The following is a 21,338-nucleotide window of genomic DNA, read 5'->3' on the forward strand; positions in this document are numbered from 1 at the left end:
GGATAAGGTTGCCTATGAAGAAGCATACAACAAACGTATGGGTAAGGCTCCTTCATCCAGTATACATTGTGTAACATGAGTTACTGAGTTGTTGCCTGACCATGAAATAACCACAGCCCCCAACGCATCTTTGTAGTTTTGTAGCTAACCTTTTAAAAAACGGCAAAACTGGCTTAAAACCACTTTTCCACTAGTTATCAAAAACCTGATTTTCACCGCTAAATCAGATTTTGAAAACTTGACGACTAATTTAAAATTATTTTTCCCCAAGCAGAGAAATTAATATTTTAATCATTCCTCGGCCTTAGCTGTGGAAAATCTAGCTTTAAAACCCCACTAGGGAAAAACGTTAAGGCCTTCAGTCATTGTGAAGGAACCTATTTCGAATACATGGTGTGGCATTTTTAAAGCAATGTGGGGTATGCAGCTATGGGATATATTAAGTCACTCCAATGGTGAATAATGTATAAAAATTGGTTATCTTACATGGCCAAAGCACTTTCCCTTGCCATGTGTTACTGCAGTGCCTTTGAACAGCAGTCTAGCCAGAGTACTATCTGTCATATCTGCAGTCCACACACGACATTTAACTTTCACGTCACTGGTGCAATTTGTGCCATCTACCATGATCTTTCAGGAAATTAAATATACCAATTGTGTGAAGCCAATTTGCCTTTTATCATTTTAGGGCTAGAGTGCACATACTGGGGCACAGAACTGTGGAGTCACGGGGCACAGATCTAATCCCAGTTAAAAAAATTAAAAAAAAACAATAGGGCTGATAAAGACAAAACATTAACGAAAAAAGGCAGACTTCGCCTACTTAGCTCAACTGGTGTTCTGATTTCTCCTTGTGTTTTCATGCATTTCTTGAAACAGTGCCCAGAAATATTTCACACAATATGCATTTTACATAGGTTCTTGAAAAACCCTGCAGTTGCTAACTTCTATTCCATTGACTTCCTCCCCAATTCTAAAAGCAACCCAAGAAAATATGCTACATCACATACATAGTAGCCTTTCTTCACTAACCCATTCCATTCCCTGGTTTACTCCTTTACCTTGTGACCCCATAAAGGCGACTCCCTGGATGCACATAAGCACACACTCCATAGAAAACATTTCCCAATCAAGGGAGATGAGAACATTTGCTGTGCATAATAGGCATAGACTGCTCATTAGATGTGCAATTCTTGAGGGGTAGAATACATGTAAATGCATTAAAATGAAAATCAAATACATGATCGGACTGAATGAGGACAAGAACCCTTAAAATGGTTTCACTGAATACTCGGTCTCAATATGCCCTCAAAGAGAAAAGTACTTCTATGCTGGCATAACAGGATTTAGCACTCCTATAACATGCACGCCTATATGTGGATATGCTACATCTGAAACCGTATGGATTTCCTGCAGAAAACTCCTGTAACACAGGCAAATCCTTGTGTGCCGTTTCCTTGCAAGCGCAGCACCTGCCTCAACGACTGCCTTAACCACGCATGTGCCTGAACCACACATATGCATGGTTAAGTTAGAGAGAGGTCTAGCTGTCAGGAAGGATCTGAGAGCAGGAGTGTGTTAAATTGGTCTGGGAGCCAGGTTTTGGGGAAGGCTGGGGAAGTTTCTTTTTTTTATTTTTATAAACAGGGCAGGGTAGTTTTTAAGACCGGGTGGGGTCGGTTTTAGGGTTCAGGTAAGGGTGTCAGGGTACTCTTTAGGACAGGGTCAGTTTTAAGGTTCAGGGCATGGGAAGGAGGTCAGGGTAGTTTTTAGGACAGTTGGCATGGTTTTAGGCATTAGGGCAGGCGGGAGGGGTCGAGGTAATTTTTAGGACAAGGCAGGTAGGTTTTAGGATTCAGGGTAGGAGATTGGAGTAGTTTTTAGGACAGGGCAGAGTCAGTTTTAGGGTTCAGGGCGGAGAGTGGTTGGGGTAAGTTTTTAGGACAGGACGGGGTCTGTTTTAGGCCTCAAGTTAGTGGGGGGGTAGCTTTTAGGGCAGTAACCGAGTTTTAGACCTCAGGGTGAGGAAAGGGGGAGGAGTCAGGGTAGTTTTTAGGACAGGGCAGGTTAATTTTAGGGCTCAGGGTGAGGGTGGTTTAGGTCTTAGGGTGGGGCAGAAGGGGCACTTTGAAGGGCTGGGGTTGAGTATGGTATCGGGTGTAAAAGGGTGAGGGAGAATCTGTCCCGGATGCTCCTTTATCAAACAGCCATGCGTGCTAAAGGCCCAGTCGCTGTTGAGACAACGTTGTTAAGGCATGCGTAATTCCATCATACAATCGTTTCCTGCAGTTTCACCCCAGTGCTCTGGCACAAACTAAAGGAGTGGCCCTCACACACAGAGGCCTCTGTTAATGGAGAATCCAAACAGGGCAAGAGGCAAAGCGACAGGAATTCGCGGCAAATTGGGTGAGATTTGGCTGATCTTTGTTTCTCTTTATGGGTCAATAATGTGAGAAAAATGATTTGCTTCACTTCACACAATACTGCTTCTTTCACTAAGGGACTGACTGTTGGCTGACATTTTATACTTGACCCGACCTGGACCACTCGTTCTGCAGACATGGCAATAGAGACCCGTCACTGACTCATACTGCAGCAATACAAGATTTACACCCTTTAGAAACACAGTGAGCCCTGCACTGGGTGAAACATGACATGTTGTACTCGAACGACCACAGATCATATTTAAAAATTTACGCGTTAGTACTCCAGAGGTAGGCTCTACCGAAAGTAACGTTTTGTAATATAGTCACAAATCATGCTTGACCACGTCCCAGTAACCCTTGAATTGAACTCCACTTATTTATTTCCCCCCCCCCACACACCCACCCACAGAAAAGACCATGGATAACAAATGAGTTTGCTTTTAGTGACAGTCTTGTGTGAATTGATAGCCTAAATCATTAGACACCATTATATAGAAGACATAGAACAAGCAATCTCTTGAGATATTGGGAAGTCACAAAGGTGTCATTTAGGTGGTGCTAACACTACATCCTGCACATTTTAATCACACCCAGTGACAGTTAGGCAAAGACTTGGAGATTTTTAGAACTTGAGCCGCAGCATGAAGGTGATAACTTGTGTAGAAGGGTGCTTCACACAGCCAAAGGAGTGCTGTAAATGCCTACTAATGAAGGATGCAGCCCGCATATTATCCTACTTATCAAACAACTATGAAAAATGTGTTAAGTTTGACAAATTATTGGCTTATAAACTCAAATAAAGCCAAATCTAAAGCTTCTATCTGCCAAATAAGGCACAGCGATGGGGCCCTACGTTTCAGTGATAGGCACATAATGGAAGTCTTCAGGATATACTTCTCTCTATAGCTTACAGGGGAATGCCTCTTCAGAAGAGACGTTTATAACGCACATTCACTTATTCAGCTTAGACCCTGATGAGTGACTTCCTGGACAAGATAATCAGCCTAGGTAACGTGACCAGCATAAATGGCACATTGCCTAAAAAGCATATTGCTTGAACGTTTTTTCTGCTTCTTTTAACAAGTCCTTTATCAATGTTTTGACGGGCCCATTCTTGAGTCTCGTTATTTCACACCATTACCTGCTGGTAACTCCTTTACTGGAGTTGGCCATAATACTTGATTTTGACGCCAGATAGGGACCCAACTAAGCGCTCAGACTATATGGGATCTAGCGACGTTCTGCATCACCTTACCAACTGTCAAAAACAGGAGTGCATGCAATAATGTACTACTAGCATCGTCCAACTGAAATTTCAGAGCTGCATATACTCCCTGTAATATTCTTCTCTCATGATGCCAAAATGTTCGAGTTCAGTGAAGTGATTTATTTAAATTCTGGACATAATAGATTTGGGCCCCATTTTAAATATTTCATTAAATGCAATGCCATATGTCCTAAAGCTAAAATCAGGGTTAGTGGCTAATTTACCACATCTATTTTACTAACTTACAGCACCAGACAGGTTTGCTCAGCAGGTTACCTTTATTGCAAAAGTTAAATGCCTTTGGTGACATTGGTGCCATAATGACTTAATCTGGCCATCATAAAACTGTTTCTAAATGAGATTTGCTTCTTTTTTTTATTAGGTTGGATTAAATCTCTACTAGAGCTATTGAGACGACTTAGTGACTTCTCCACAAATCATCAGGTTTCAAATTCAACCAGGAGAAGCATGTGGATATAGGTATTCAAGTAAACAAACACATTTGCTCCCAGCTATTAAAGCAATTTGGTCAGGCTTGTCCTCACTAGCAGATTTTTTTATTTTAAAATAAAGAGTAGGGGATTTATTCGATATACAACAGTCTATTTTCACAATTCCCATCTGCGCCCATACATAGAGTTAAGTGGTAAGCGTTTGAATATTACAATTCATTGTTCATTCTCTAGATGAGGGCACCTAGCATCTTTCTAAGTGTGAGACAAAAAAAAAAAAAAATAATAATAACTTAGATAACCATAAAGCACTGGTACATGACTGCTACATGGTGGCTCTGATAGATGCTGTGGACAATAGGGCACACTAGTTTGTGTATTGTGGTAGTGGCCCCAATTCCAACCTACTGGAACTATTTAGTGTCACAAAAGTTAAATGGCTTGTCTACACCCCTCGATATTATAGTTAGGTTACATGGGAGATGAAGCCACAACTATCTCCATGGAGTTGAAAAGTGACATTCTTGCAGCCAGGCTCACCATAGCCTTCCCTAAATGGCATTGTGGTGGTCCTAGGAGGTGGCACATTAATACTGACACAATAGCTAAATGGGACCAAATATGGACTACATGTAAGACCTATACGCGACATTTCCCTCATGACTTCACACCACTACTGATGGTCCATTGTGACCATGAACTCCAGTGTCACTGTGCGAACTACCTATACATCCCTCACAGTCAAAGTATTTCCTCCACTCACTCCACTGAAGTCTAATCCCCTCCCCCACTTCCCTTAATAGTTCATACGTCTTATCCATCCCCCATGCTCCAAATTACTTCTGTATCCCAATGAAAAATATTAACATTTAAACAAAAAAAAAAAAAAAATGCAAGCAATCCTGCAGTATCAAGGGTTTCAACATCAAAGCCCGAGTGGCTACCTTGACCCTCCGTTCCTTTAGGAATTCAGCAGAAAATGCACATCAGGAATCCGGTCAACGCAACTTTTCTTCTTTGGCACCAGAGGATACTTGGAATAGTAGATTTCGATATTAAGAGATCGCCTGCCAGAACTGCACAACACAAGGTTCTGCCAGTAAACCTGTGGCACAGGGGAAGCCAAAGAGCTTACTTACCTCTGCCCTGCCTAAAGCCCTCCACAGAACGTTCAGTGCATTTCCAAGAATTAGAATGTGTTTTTTATATTGCATGTCAATAAGCCAAGGTAGATGGATAAAGACATGCACTGAAGATTTTCAAATTTCTCTAATGGGTCCTACTAGCATTACCAATTGCCTTTTGGCAATGCTGTATGGCATCAGAAAAAATGCTGTGCAACAGAAAAAAAACGAAAAAAGATGACACTGCTTTGTCATTTTGAAAGCATGCACATGTGTGCTGACTGGTGTGCATCTACAAAATGAAGTAGTTGACTTTATTTTCCCGATTGAGATGGATCTGTCAACAGAACAAGCAACTGCAATGCAATGGATCTCGCATTTGCTTGAGTTAGAGCTATTGGCGTAAATGTATAATTGGACTTTTCTTGCCACATAAATTGGTCAACCCTGCCTCAATTTGGTCTTTTCCTGCCACAATTTCAGTGGCCCTGCATGTAACTAAAGCACTTCCATTAAACTCCTTCCTCTATCTGCAGTCAAAAATGAAAGTGTTGCCATTAGTATCCTAATGTTAATGTGCCATGCTAATTCCAATAAAATACCACTTTCACCAACCCACCATAAGAGTTGCTGGCTGGCTAACAATTCCCAAAACAAGACATCCCTGTATATACATATGAAGAGTGCTCAAACAGTCAGTGTAATAAGGATGTTAAGTTAGCCTGAATCATGGTCATAATTGCAATAAGGAGAGATTAAGTATACATATACAATTATCATATAAACCAAATAAAAACCTTTATCGGAAATAAACTTTTGGAATTAGACTGGAATGCTTAGAACAGCCCCAAAAAGACACCACAAAGAAAACAGCATTTGTAAGAAACATGGTCATGTTACCATACAGTTTGCCCCTAGAGGGCATAACTACATGAAAAGAACATGACTGAAAGTATTGCAGTGTAACCATATATTTAGCCCCTAGAAAATTAATGCATTACACCAGTGGTTCCCAACCTGTGGTCCGAGAAGCCTCTTCTGGGGGTCCGCGACTGCTTAGAAAATTAAAGAATATTAACAGATTAGGTCCCCAGCTTTCAGTAATGACTAAGTGGGGGGTCCCCAGATTCCAATAATGATAAAGTGGGGGTCCACAGAAGTCAAAAGGTTGGGAACCACTGCATTACACATTTTCAGGGCTAGCAGGCCTACTGCAATGATACTACAAACAAGACCCTTAAAACACAAAGTAATCTCAGGTGTAAAACCAAAGTCCCAGCCACGAGAGAAGTAAAGACATTGAGTGGTGGGAGCGATTATTCTGGGATCCCCACTAAACTAGCATGGGGACCCAGGAGAGATCTAGAGAGAGGGAGCAAGTTGTGAAAGTTTTGAATGTGGTCCCGTTGTTCTAGGACACTAAAGGCTGAGTTATGAGCAAAAATGTTTTGTAAAAGAACGTCCTGTAAAGCATTATGGAACGACCAAGTGCAGTGAAAATTTTAGTATGTTGACTAATGTTCAAAACAAACCCTAGAGGACACCACAGTAAAAATATACATTGTAATAAACATGGTCATGTATCCATATAATTAGCCCCTAGAGGGCAAAACCACATGAAAACATTGTTGCACTACATTACTTTATGCCATTCTATTTACACTCTACAGAGCATAGTTCCCTACACACTGCAATAAGGCCCTTCGAACACAAACTACTCCTAGCTGTAAAACACAAGTTTCAGCCATAAGAGCTTAAAAAAGGGACTGAATGGTGTGAGGGCTTATTTTGGGATCCCCACTAAAGTAGTGTGGGGACCCAGAGATTACATAAACAGAAATAATGGTCATCCTGAATGTTTTGGCGGTGGTCCTATATTCCTAGGACCGCAACAGGCTGAGTTATGGGCAAAAGTTTTGAAAAAGAATGCTTACAAAGTATTATGGAGTGAGCTTTCCCAAGTGCAGTGAATATTATCGTATCAGCTCTCCCGCTGCGCCGGAAGAGTCACATTGTGGATGTGTGTGTTTTTTTTAGTAAAGCATTAATCAATTATAAGTGTTTTGGGGAAAACTGAGCGTGAAAAGGAGAGCGAAGAGAAATGTCTCCGACTAGGTAACTGAACAATGGGACCAGCGCTCCAATACTGTTGGCGCTGTGAGGGCCATGGAGAGGAAGGCGGGACACAGGCTAGGATCGGACTAACGGAGCACCAAGGAACCAGAGGTGTACGGTGATAGGGGACTGTAGGGAACTAGGATCTGGTGACAGTACCCTTGCATGCACTTTTTAAACCTTTTTTTTTTAAATTGGGGATTGCTTCGACTCTTTGCAGAGTGTACCTCATTTTGGTCCACTATATAAAGAGCCAGCTTCATACACCAACAAAGTGCTGGATACGGCCATTGGCAAAATGCACTGAGATGTAGATACTGGATTGAAGTCCTATTGCCAGATACTTACAACCTTTCCAGATTCTCCAATAATATTGTAAAGTCAAATATGAAAATGCCCAAATCAGCCTAAGTTTGTGAAAAACCACAATAATTATTTTTTGTTCTTTGTTTTTAAACGTGCAGACCTTCACCCATCTCGAACAAATTCCTGCATTTATCAGGAACGATCAAAACCTGCTTCAATTTAGGTAATATCTGAAGATGCACCTCTTTGAAGAGCATTACACTACAAAGCAGGTAACAGTCCACTTCGACTACGTCTTCAATTGCTTGCTTGAGTACTGTTTCATTATCTTTGAACTTAGCCAAAAGGCAGTGGACCACAGCAAAGACTGCACAAATTTTAAAAATATATGCATGATTTGGAGAGTATTTAACAAGATGTTCCCACCATAACGCCTCTTTCCTACCCAGCCCTAGTATTACGCTGGCAAAAAAAAAAAAACATACTGACTTCACTGCCTAAAGTGGAATTTGCACTTTAAAAGCTCCACTGTGAATCAGGATAATGAATTTTGATTCATAATGAAATTTTCAAACAAGCAAGTTCCACCTTCCTCTGGAATAACCTATGTCTCCTTAGGGCCCTAGATACTTCATGTAGTATCAATATACCCCATGAGTAAAAAGTTTAGCTCAACAAGGACAATGGTTTTCTTCTGTTGAACCCTTAATAACGTAGATAGCTGACACAATATCAAGATATTCAATGATCATATCCACCCTTTGTCAGTCACATGTAAAGTATATGTATAAAAGAAGCCCATCATTGAAAACCTGTACAGCGACCAGGAAAATGTAAACAGATTTAGTTTTTAATACCTTACGATTTGGAGGATATAATCAGTGAGTATTTGTAGTTGTTAACAGGCACTTTAAATTGTTCAACTTGATTGTCATGCTGACTTAATACTTATCAATACAGAAAGTCTTTATGTAGCTCAGTGCAGCATTTCCTCCCAATATACAACAAGACGTTCAATTTTTTTATATATTTTAAATTATTGTTGCATTGTCCTAAAAAACTCACTTTTTTTTCTTTTTTTAAACTTTAGATATTTTAAGAATTTGAAATTGCAAAATTATGTAAAGGTTACATAGCAAATATTTTTGATTCCTCGTGTCCACAGCATGCGGTCAAGTAAATGGCATTTTAAATGGCAACAATTTGCAATAAATTTTAAAAAGGCATCTAAGGTGTTCACCTAACCCTCCAATACACCCAGACTTATTTCAAATGAAAAGAGAAGAGCTGCGTGTGTGCTGCCTGCTTTTAGGAGCCAGAACAGAATCTGCTATAAAAGTGGTCTTACAAAATTGAAACCACTTTACAGCAAAAATAAAGTGCGTTTCAGTGTTTTAAATTTGTTTACCAGGCTGCCAAATACAGACTGGATGCGATAACTAAGAACCAAAGAAAGGAGAACAGTATACTTTTGATAAAACTGGTCTGCTTTACTGTTATGGATCAATTTAAACCACAGTTCATTACACAAACTGTTCAAAAACTAAAGAGAAAGGTCGGTCTGTTATTAAGAGAAAAGAACAGCTATACAAGTGGATTCTGGTCTGAACTGGGTTTTAATTCATTAAAATGAGGTGTCCTAGCAGAGTCAATCAGTGGCAACGCAATATTTTAATTGCGCAGCTGGTGAGAGCTTACTATCAGAGTTCTCGAATACAGTGCTTCAAATAACTATGGCTGTCCAACCCTACTGAAATCACAACTTATGTAACAGAACCTCTCAACATGATAAATGTATCTCAATGACACGATTCATCAAATTCAGTACTTCCAAAGTAGTAACTGCTTGTGCTGCAATTGTGTGTTTATGCTCCTAATTCACGAGCATTTAACATAGTAAAACAAATTTCACTGGTCAGAAATTAGAGAAGGATGTTTTCCATATAATACATTGCAATCTGAATAAAACCAATTATGTAACAATATCATTTCACTTAACTACCACTAAATGACTGTTCTAACAGCTAACAAACCTGACATTGTTACACAAGCTAACAGACCTTCCCAATAAAATATTCCAGCATATCTACATTTATTTATTTATTTTTTAGTATATGTTACTTCTTGAAAAGGAATGGCTGTTACATTACGTGCATGTTCTATGTAACTGGGAGTAGAATTTTATATCGAAATAAAACAAAACTTGCCTGTCTCCTCAAAAAAAAATCCATTCCTGGACATTGCTGCTGGAGGGCTATCTGAAAAAGAAAACGTTGAGTTTTTAGTTCAAAATCTCATACTGCAAAGACATATCTGCATGCAAAATTAAAATTTGACTAGAGAAGTTCAGTGCTAGACCACTTCGTAAAATCCCCCCCCCCAAAGTCCAAACACCATCTACTACTACTGACCGTGAATTAAAAAAATCGAAATAAAACAAGGAACAATAAATTAACCGCATGGTTGCAGCTGTTGACACTATCACCCCAGCAAAATCTCAGTGCAGGTTGCAGTAATCTGGCATTATGTGCAGGACATGTTCCTACACTTGCACAGATGCTTTGCCACATGGTTTCACAACCATGAATCTTGGTGAACTAGGGCTCTGCTCCAGTAGTGTGGAAACCTCAACCGCCTGATCACTTGACACAGCCCTAGGTGTAGTATTTTCATATCATGTAAACTAAGAAAACCACATCCACATGGCTTGGACTTGTCCCTACTTACACTCTTTAGCCAACAGGAACATGCTTGCCAGGGTAGGTTTCATTCAGGTTTGATTTCTATATGTATTGTCTTTCACTGTTTCTACTACTTCACAACCTGCGGACCAAGCCCATTACTACATACTGACATGCATCATCCTCCTGTTACACAGTACCCACCATGAACTATCATGATTTTGCTTATTACTGTGCACAGGAATTAGTCGTAATATGATGGCCATACTGCATATTTAGACATGTATGTAAAACGTTTTTAAAAAACATTAAGCAATCTATTCCACGCACATTGTACAAAATATACCCACTGTTTATTTACTTTCAACATGAATACTAGCTTGTCAAAAGGCAAAGTAAAAATCCTGAAATCCGGCCTGTCAATGTAATAGATTCATTGGTGAGCTGGCAGTAAACCAGCCAATGTGCTGTTTTCAGATTGTTGATACAATTACGGGTCTATGCTATGCAAGATGAAATTAGTTTAACTTGATGGAAGTTACAATACACAACAACATTTAATCTGTATGAAAAGAATCATTTAGAATATAAAGTGCAAATATCAGGCGTTGTGCAAAGTGTTGAAAGTAGGTATGATTGCAATTTATAAAACTCCTGTGCTGGACTCTTCAAATTGATTCTGATTCCAAGTTCAAGTTGCACTTTCAAAAATGCTGCACACATTACGGTTAAAACTGAAGTGCCCACATAGCAGCAGAAACAATGTGCATTGTGCACACTCATGCAACTTAGGACATGTACAAATAGTCTAAACATCTTTCTACAGATTTACAATCTATTCATTTTCCACTGATGCATTGTTCCATCTTCTCCCTCAAGAAGGTACTGAATACTACCCATGAAATTTAGAACTCCACCTTTAACGTGTAAAGGCTCAATTACATGTTGGATAGGTTGGCAAGGATCTGGCATGCAGACCGACCTGCATGATGTGACCGAGGCCTTCCTATGGAAAGATAATAGTGTCCTTTCTGAGCCTGATAAATTGAAGCAGGTAATGAACCTGCCCAAGAAGAATAAGCATGACACAGTAACAGAGTTTCAGCCGTTTTCTAAGTATACATGAATAGACAGTGCAAACTGATCCTGCAATTGGTGGGCAAACAAATGGGCAGTTACTATACCTAGGCCGAAGGCCGATACTTTTTGCCCGATGTGAGTTGCATCACTGCAGATACATGGAGTGGCATGTGGAGATTAAGAAATGCTTCTGATGGCCATGGAGTTCAAGCAATTGTACTGTCTTGCACAATTGAGGGTGGTCAAAGGTGACAATATATTGCTGTTTGTGGGGTTTCTTTTATTTAGACTTCATAAAGCTGAAATTCGAGGCGTTTACCTGAATGTGCCAATGAAAATTGCCTATTCTCTCTCTTTTCTGAATGCGCCCCCCACCCCACCCTGTTACATTCTGATATTTTGGTGTTGTGACTCACGCTTCCTCTTTTGCTGTTTGAGTTGCCTATAGAATAGCCCGCTACTTTTTGGAGGACACTTTTGTTGACATGGTGACTGTACTGTTAACTTCAGGGTTCACTATGGCAACAGAAGAAAAACGTCGACAATGTGGCTCAACAGTGAGGACTACAGTTTTATGATGCATTTTTAAGTACACAAGTCTAGCTTCTTTAAATAGTTACTAAACGTTATTAGAAAAGCTCTATTAACATTTATTTGGTTTTTCGTTCATTATTCATTTATTTTACTTTATTCGTTTAACACAAAACTCGTGATTTAATTTGCTTGATTATCCATGGCCTTTAATGCATTTCCCATTCAAAACCCCTATGTATTTCGAGCCTCAGCTCTTCATCACACCCATTTACGGAAGCAAATGGGAACTATCCATGTTTAACATTGCACAACAGGCAGGCGAGAGGAGACAGAATGCAGAGAGTGGCTATAGGCAGAAAGACACTAGGGCAGAGATGATCATGAGTTGGAGACAAGGGTCATGTGACAAGTGCACCCACTGTTTGGCTTCATTTGTATCCGTGCCACTATCTGAAAATGCTTTAAAATGTTATATGTCCACCCTCTTTCATCAAATGTCTTCTGTGCGGCAATACACGCTGTCTGTAAAGTGGGTGGTGTCCATGTTTGAGGCCCACTGCTTTGAAACCACAATTTTCAAGTAAATCTCACATTTTCTTCTGCATCAGTTGTGAAATTACACCACGTTCTTCAATTTTATGTAAATGTTATATTCATCAAATCATTACTGGCTAAGTGAGCTTTAAATGCATCAGGAGAAAAATATTGGGAGGCATTCCCTAGCACTCCTGGGACGTGAGTACCACTCATTTCGAAAACAGGAAATATTTTCTAAAGATCTGTTAAAACAGTTTTTCCTGCATGCTTGCCAAAAATTTTCACAAAGAAAAAAACTGTTTAATATTGTGTAATCGATTGTTCATGAATATGCTGTAAATTTGGATATTTGCTGTATACAATTGGTGTCACCATGTGTAATATTTAGTACCAGACATCCCCCCGAATGAAACTGTTCAATCTCTTCCCCTGGCCTCCATAGAGCTTGGTTCTCATTAAGCTTCTACGAAGCATTGCAGACCATAACCTTCCCTGTACATTTAAGATTTACTGGAATTTATTTCTAAAAGTAACAAAACAACCTGCTTCAGTTACTCAACTTTGGGCTGTTTGGGTTTAAGTCATGTGCGCAAGCACTCTGACCTGTTGTAATCAAGCTGTGGGCTTTGAACCACGACCACACCCACACCCCCTACACACACACACACGCCCATCACCATCACTCGTTCGTGGGCTTGCCTTTCAAAAATCCTTTATCATTGTTAAATGCTTTACGTTTGTCCCTCTTTGCGGCGGTTTGGTTTCCGCCTTGGACATAGACCCTGTTACATGAATAATTGCAGATTTGACAGCAAGAAAACTTTTCTCCTTTACGGTCTCTTCTTTGCGCTCATGCTCATGACGCCATGGTGCTTTGAATTGGCTTGCCTATGTCAACTGTTATACTTTTCATTTTCAAATCAAGGGGCAAGAAAAGTCCAGTTAGGAGTTAATAGCTCTAACTCGAGCAAACGTGAGACCCATTACACTGCAAATGCTTGTTTATATTCTTTCCAATGCTAGAAATCTAAGGAAATGAATATTCGGTGAGTTTGTGGTGGGCACAAGAAAACGAACAATCTGCATGTTCATGGCTGGAGTTGGGCACAGCTTTGTTACTATGTGAATGGGGGGAAAAAAATGTTATCTTGGAAATTTTAAATCTGGTAATTAGAATAAGCAATTTATATTTCCAGCAACTGTGCACAAGCTAGATGCTATGAAGCCACAGCTCGTCCTTACTGTATTCTGTCTGATGCACCTCACTGCTCTCAATCTGAGGATACCAATTTGTTAGCCTTCGATTTCAAATGCCTTGACGTTTACAGTATGTTTTAAAATGTTCAAGATACATTTAGACACTCTATATAAGCTTTATTAAGCTGTTAATTTTATTTAATTTAAACACTGGCGGACCCCCCAGACCACTGGTTGGGAACCACTTCTCTACAGTGTAGGTTCAGGGTATAAAACAATTTCTCTCTGCTCACATACTTATTGTGGCCCATATATTTCGGATCTCTTCGTTGAGTATCCGCATTTAAAAGTGCGCTTATACTTTGACACTGAGGTGGTTGGTCTAGATTGGACATTGTACTGCCTCTCTCCTCTTTTACTCTCTAACCCAGATCATTTTGAACCACTTCTCTATAACCAATCCTTGTTCAAATGTGCCCCTCGTTCCCCTAGCAAGCTCATGTCCCGCTCAAAAGGTTTTCACTATTCACTATCCTCTAAAAAGGTTATAAATTTCACATGGGTGTGCTTATTTTTAACTAGCGCTCATATTCAGTGTTGCCAGATTGGGCTAAATCACCCACAATTGTGCCATATTTTCTTCCAGTTCTGCTGGAAAAATTGGTTTGTGCGGGTTGCACCCTGCAAGAATGAGAGAAGGTATACAGTTTGCAACAGCAGAAATTCTGCGCTTACCACTTCTGTAAGACTGTCCAGCCACAAATATCCATCTACTGCTCTATGTACTGCCTGCCAGTGCCCCATCTTCGTTAAAGTAGCGAAATCGGGCTACTTTTTCGTTGGCTTTGGGCTAGAGAATGCTGTAAAAACATAGCAGCACTGCTCTCTTTATCAAGGGGTCGCTAACAAGCCCTAAAAACGTCACACTCAAGCACACAGTAAATGCATAAGTGGCGCGCAAGCTGGAGACTTGGCAGCAAGATGCAGCTTTTTTTTTTTCTTTTAAATATAAATCGTCTCTATCGCTTGCACGGGACGTAGGGGGTTGATAAATGCATGAAAATAAGTCCTTGCCACTTAGTCAAAATGTAACAAGACCCCAAAATAATCCGGATTTTGACGTGCAAACCAAGCGCCAGCGGCGCATGGCACAAAGCAAGGTGCGCGGACAGAAGAGTCAGTACACCGGCGAGGGATGCCACTGCTGCACCAAGAAGGCCTGGACGACGCAGCCATATCTTTGCAAGGGGGGCCTTGCGTTTTGAGCACCGGAGCGCGGTTTCCGAGCCTTAAGACCGAAGTTGGACTAACTGTTCGTTCACCTGCTCTCCTCACAGCGCTCGTACCCGGGCGCGGGCTCGTGGCCGGTACGGCAGCGGCCGCCCGAGAGGCGTGTGCTAGCGCCGCAAGGAGCCTGTCGGTGCGGGCCCCGGTGCCGCCCATCCCCGCGATCCCACGGGCGCGGCGGTATCCAGCTGTCCAGGAGCGCGGGGGTGGTCGACAGACCCCCAAACCCGCGGAGGTGACGCAGATCTAAAGCAGAGTGCGTCACTGGGCCCTAGCGCGAGGCCCCGGCGCGTGCCGGCAGGGGCGATATAAAGTTGAGGGCGTCACTGGGCCCTCGCGCGGGGTCCCGGCGCGTGCCGGCGGGAGAGGGGGCCGCGTGCGCATCGTCAGGGCCGCGGTTGCGTCTGACGTGACGGTACAGTCCACTTGGAGACCGTTAGTGCAGCCACGTGCGCCAAGGAAAGGGCCGTTGGCGTCCCGCGAGTCGTCGGAGTCTGAGGCCCGGGACCCTTCACAGTGTGACGCAGTCTGGAGTTTAGCAGGTACCCGGGCGATATTTTCCTCACAGAACAAAGTTTGCGAAACATCTCCGCTCATTCAATCTTCCCGGAGTGATCTTTAAGATACCTATCGTCACATGCCAACTCTTTCGAACAGGGCAATAGGAGACGGAAGGAAAATCTGAGTAATGCTCCCCCCACCTCCTTCGACCCATGTTTAAGTAAATGCAATTTTAAGGTGCAGACCGCTTCCCCCAAAAAACGTTTTTGGTTTCAAAATTAGCAATTACCTACATCAATTTGGTCTGTTGACGTATATATATATATGAAAAACAACTTGTAACACCCCGAGCCCAACACCAGATGGCGGGATGTGCACAGCATGTGTATCTGCAGCTACACATGCCATCGAACATATATATATATATAAGAAACAAAGGGGAATTAAAAATTAAGTATCACTGAAAAAAACGTAAGGCTAACCTTTTGAGTTCGTCATAGGTTGATAAATTCATGAAAATATTTACTTACTACATATTGGTGTCTTAGTACACTTTAGCTATTTTCTTTAGAACCTTTAAGTGAAAGCCAAGCGCCAGTGGCGCATTGAACAAAGTAAGGTGGGCTGACCGAACCGTGGAGGACGGTGAGGGATCCCCATTGTGCTGCACTAAGAAGGCCTGGTAGATGAAGCTGTATCTTTGCAAGGGAGTCATAGTATCATCCATGCACATCAGTGGACCCTTTAGAGTTTGTATACTCTTATCAGCCCTTGGGTGGCTAGGTCATTTTCCACTTTTGGAACCACCTCTGCTGAGGTGGTGTAGACTCCTTCAACCAATGCATATTTGAGGCTGACCGCAGTGGCACACAGGTCGTATCGGACAACCAGGTATGGCCTGGTCAAAAAGGTTACCTTCTAAACGAGGCCGTTATAGTTCATTACCAGCAGGTGGTTTCCACACAGCAGGCGGCAGTTCCAGCCCACACTACTGCAGGGCTGTACTGATGATAGGAGCTGGGTGCTCTTCTAATACAGTTAAGTGCAGCCATGTACTAGGGTTTTCACTCTGGGTCTAAATGGTGGAAACTACCACACCTTCCGTCCTATGCAGGTCTTGGTTTTCAGGATTCTTTGGTGTACTGCGCCAGCAAGGGGGAGAATGCAGTTAGATCCTGGTATCAGATTCATCAGTAGTCAGTCTCCAGTAACAGGTAGGTTCTTATAAGGCTGTGTAGAGCCAAGAGCATTTTCTCGGTAGTGTCTTTGGTAATCTGTCAACATAAATTGCTTCTTTGGAGTGGACTGCTTGTTCATGCTCTTGAAATTAATGTAGTGACTAGGTGGTCAAGGAGCAGACGAGTGATGAATGTCTCATCCACTAAACCTAAAGGTCTCCATGCGTAGTGAGTGCACACTTCTGCAAGTCCGTTCCTTTGACATCTTCAACTTTAAGGTAATAGACAAAGCCATCCCCTGAAAAAACACATCTGAAGTAGTAGATACTGCATAGGACAAATTCTTCTGAAGCATCCATTCTGCTTTAATCTTTGAAGGACAGCCTAGTACCTGGCTAGATCTTCAGCAATTTTAGTTAACATGGACTTTTATGTCCCTCAGTAAACTAATAAGCCCTCCCAAGGCAGTTCTGAAGCGTATCAAATGCACTTGAAATGCGGCAGTCAAAGCATTTGTGCACAGAAAACCAAAACAAGTGTAAAATGTGGCAATTTATTAGGGAGTATGGGTGAAGGGGGAGTTGTTGGCAATAGGGCTCACGTTTATCTTTAACACTGGGAGCCACTAACTTAAGGGACATGGTCATCAACTGACTAAACACCACCATTCACGGAGTAAACATGAGTTATGACGTCCATGCAGATGAGACTATTTGGTTTGTGGGCTGTCACATCTGGGGAAGCCTACAGATTGTGACCTTTAACTACTACATACTATCTGCTCTTTAATTTTTTTTTTGTAATACTCCTGTAAGAAATTGACTTATTTGGGGTGTGTGACTATCCACCTCACAGAATAATCCCAACCTGTGTCAGAGTGTACCCTCAAAGTCACTAAATTAACCTGAGCTCAAACCACTGGTAGCTATGGCACAGAGCAGACAGGCTTAACATGGCATAAAGTATTTATGCAGTAAAGGTAAAATGTAAAAAAAAATATCCCAAACCAAATTAGAAACAAAGTTTGCTAAAATTACAAACACAATAAGGGGACCCAGAGAAGAATTTTAAAAAATGCATCAGTCACTGGTCACAGCAGAGCTGGACCTGGGTGCAATTTGAGGCTGACCACAATGGAGCACAGGTCGTATACGACTACCAGGTATGACCTGGTCAAAAATGTTCCCTTCTAAATTAGTCCTTTAACTCCCAATCAGGAGTACACTTCTAAAAGCATCCAGGCCCTCAGGCAAGGCACTTAGAGACACAGGATGCCAAGCAGAAGCCAACAGCCGGGACAGCCACTGAGCAGCTGGGTACTTTCAGGAAAATTCTTGTAGCTGGCTGTGTCCCTGAAGCTTGAGCAGGACAGCTGTTTGACCCCTGGAGTCCACTTCTTTGTCTTGGTACAAAAGAGAGCAGTCCCATTTCTTTTTTTTTTTGAGAGAGAAGGAAGTAGGTCCTTCAAGGTTTCTCTCAGGTCAGAGACAACAGGTCCAGTCATCCCTTGATCGATCACAGGTCTAGGAAGTGTTCTCAAGTGGGCGCCTGGAGGTGCCACATTTATGGCTGGCACTAGGTAGCAAATGGGAATTACTCATAGGCCTGCCCTAACCATTGTGGTAAAAGTTTCCAGGGCCATTCCTACCCACTATGGGCACTTGAAAGATGGTGACACTTCAGCCAAATTAAACCTGGGCTTTGAGAGCTGGGGTTTGTACTATAATAATCCTAGTTCGCTCCCACATCTAACACTAAAATCCAGTTTGAGACAGCCACTGTACCCACAATAATCCCAGAGACAGAAGTCTATTATGATAAAAGCAGAGTCATTCAACAACCAGACAGTGGATCCACAAGAACTGCCCTTGCATCCTCTTCTCTCCCCTTTCAGGTGTGCCCCAATTGCTATATGTGACCGCAGCAGACATGTCACGCAGGATTTGATAGACTCAAAAGTCCACACCTTGCAATTTCTAGTGGGTACATAGTTATCACTGCCCAGTAAAGTCAGCCTACAGTTTTCTCCTGAAGTGTTTGCCATGGCGCAGTCAATGAGGGATCCTGTGCTGGTTGATATCAAAAGATATGCTGTAAAACCAATGTAAAGGTTGTCATGGCACCAGAGCTACTTTTCATGAGGTGGTGCGGAGTGTTTATATCGCCAACATGGGTAGCATCTTCATCTGGGTCTTTGGATACACTGAATTCTGATTAACACCTGGAATTAACACCTGGAATTAACATTTGGACCAAAGTGGGAGATATACTTGATCTTGACAACTATGAATACAGTGCTTGTAAGAACACAGTGGGAATTCTAGTGCTGGCTATCAAGCTGCCTCAGGATGAGGAGCATGTGTTACCAGTCACCATTGGATTGGTCTGCTGCGTGTACGGAGTTGTCCTGCTATGTTGGTGCTTACAGAAGTCCCTGCTCTTTTAAGCTCCCCGAAGCTTGCTGCTTTTTATCTGGTTCCTTTTTTGTAGTACCTTTATTATCAGGGTTGTACAGATTCACCTGTGTTTAAGGGAGACACATGATCGCTCCCCAAGCAAAAAAAGACTGGCCATGAGAACTACTGCAGCATTCACCATCCCCAGAAGCACCGCAAACTGGCAAAGAGATGAATTAGAGGTGGCAATCAAAGTACAACAGGCGAGGTTGGCAAGTAATGAGGTTGTGTGGTCATGCATCATTAAGGATCATGCCAATGCCGTACAGGGATGGAACTTGCATCAGGACATCAGTGAGGGAAGAACTCCGACTACAGAGATAGTTCTCTCTAGACATCTCCTTTCAAGGCTGGCCAACATTCTTTTACTCAAAATGGGCTAATCCAAGCTAGTCCACTCCAGGTGCAGGTTCAACTACAGGTGGTACCCTGCGACACAACAAAACAAGCACTTCCTGAAAGGCCTTCAAAAGTGGTAGTTGAGACAGAAACAGATCAATAATGTTTTGCGCCCTCCTGGCCTGGAGAGGTTGTGTGAACAGTAGTTAAAGGTGGGTCTTTCCAAAATTGAAAGAACAGCAGAACAAACTGGCAAAGGTAATATAACTCATCATTTGGCTTTGCCAGCACAGATCTGGCTTTTTAAAATTATTTTTAGCTACTGCTGTTCACTATCAGCAGAAAAACAAAGTGCAGTGATGCATCTAGGTACATGAATCATCATGATGCACAAGTATGTATCATGATGCAATGGTGGCACCAACGTGGCCCTGTACATGGTATTCATTTCATTGTCAATTTTAATTTACCACCCTGAGACACCAAATACTCAGTAGTGGTAATGATAAAATTTTGGGGAGGGGGCAACTATTTAGTAAGTGGGTTGGAATGGTTAAATAAAGGACATCTAGATGTGGAGTAGTGGGGCTTGGCAGCAATAGAGGAGCTGGGCGGGGGGGATGTGTGACAAATTGGGTGGTTGGTTGAGGGGGTTGCAAGCCCTTCAAGCAACAGCCACAATCCTGGTCAGGGTGAACCAGTAAAGTCACTAAATGAATCTGTGCTTAATCCTCTAGTAGCTTGGTACAGGCTTAATTTAGGGGTTGTGTGTAAAACATTTATGCAGCGCACAAACAGTAATACAGCGAAACACCACAAGGAAATACTACAAATTAGAAAAAGTTAAATTTAACAAACTGACATAAAAATGACAAATCCAATCAGTATATCTAGAGATGCAATTTCAAATAATTATGGTAAATAGTGACTTAAAAGCAGCAAGTGACACTTTAAGTTATCTGGTTGTGAGGGACCGGGAGGGTGTCAAGTCTGAGCTGAATGCAGGCCAGATATTTAGTCCAGCTGAAAGTTACCTACCGAATTCCAGCTTGAAGAGTCCAGTTTGCAGTGTAAGAGGCCACGAGGGGCAGGGAGAGCTTGGCAAATGGGAGAAGGCTTAATGAAATCAGTCACTGGGATGGGGTCCAAAGCTTGGAGGGAGTGGTCCCTAAAGCTGCTTGCGGCCCGGAAGTCGACACTGCTTAGAGAGACTCCTGGGAGGTCTCGGTCCAGATCGAGAAAGTCGCAGGACCGCTCCAGGAGCCCCAGGTCCTCGTCCGCTCACTAAGTTCTCTGAATGTTCTATCAGCTGACGAGTTTGTAACATCAGCGTTCCAGCCACGGTGTTACATAGCAGTTGCCACGTCAAAACCTGCGTCCTTCTCCCCTCCCCCCCCCCAATTTCCAGAAGCCGGAGCAACCACCTGCTCAGTTAAAGGAGTTCTATGAGCCCATGCGCCCAGTGTTTGAGCAGGCCAACTCATCCGGGGCACCTTAGGGGTGCGGGGAGGCCCCATAAGGTTCTGCGCTGACAGCTTCGGCTGCGATGGGGGGGTCCATTGGAGCTGGAACGATGCCAGTATTGACAACGTGACCTCCGGCACAGGTCCACACACCAATGCTCCTGGTGCCACCAGCCCCATTTCATCCCAGAGTACTCGGAACGGCATTGATTAACACAGACTCAAGCGCCAGTAGGGCCCATTCGTCCTAGGTCGCTGCCTGATCATTTTCTGGAGCAGTCAAGGATAGGGGAGAAATGGGAGGGGTCACTGGACCCTTTGTAATATCGGTTAGGCACCCATACAACTATGGGCTGGTATGAGGAACTAGGAGATGCCAGTTGACAGGACACATC

At 42.4% G+C, this 21,338-nt stretch overlaps 1 protein-coding gene across 2 annotated transcripts in view; it reads right to left on the reverse strand.

The window, feature by feature from the left end:
* SLC4A11 (solute carrier family 4 member 11) overlaps positions 1 to 21,338 on the reverse strand; it is a 759,568-nt gene that overhangs the window by 615,106 nt on the left and 123,124 nt on the right. For both annotated transcript variants that reach the window (XM_069204998.1, XM_069204991.1), the window contains exon 2: positions 9,898 to 9,948. In XM_069204998.1, the coding sequence (XP_069061099.1) occupies positions 9,898 to 9,948 (51 nt within the window). The remainder of the gene's footprint in view (positions 1 to 9,897; positions 9,949 to 21,338) is intronic.

This window comes from Pleurodeles waltl, chromosome 1_2 (genome assembly GCF_031143425.1).
Source record: "Pleurodeles waltl isolate 20211129_DDA chromosome 1_2, aPleWal1.hap1.20221129, whole genome shotgun sequence".
Taxonomy (NCBI): Eukaryota; Metazoa; Chordata; class Amphibia; order Caudata; family Salamandridae; genus Pleurodeles; species Pleurodeles waltl.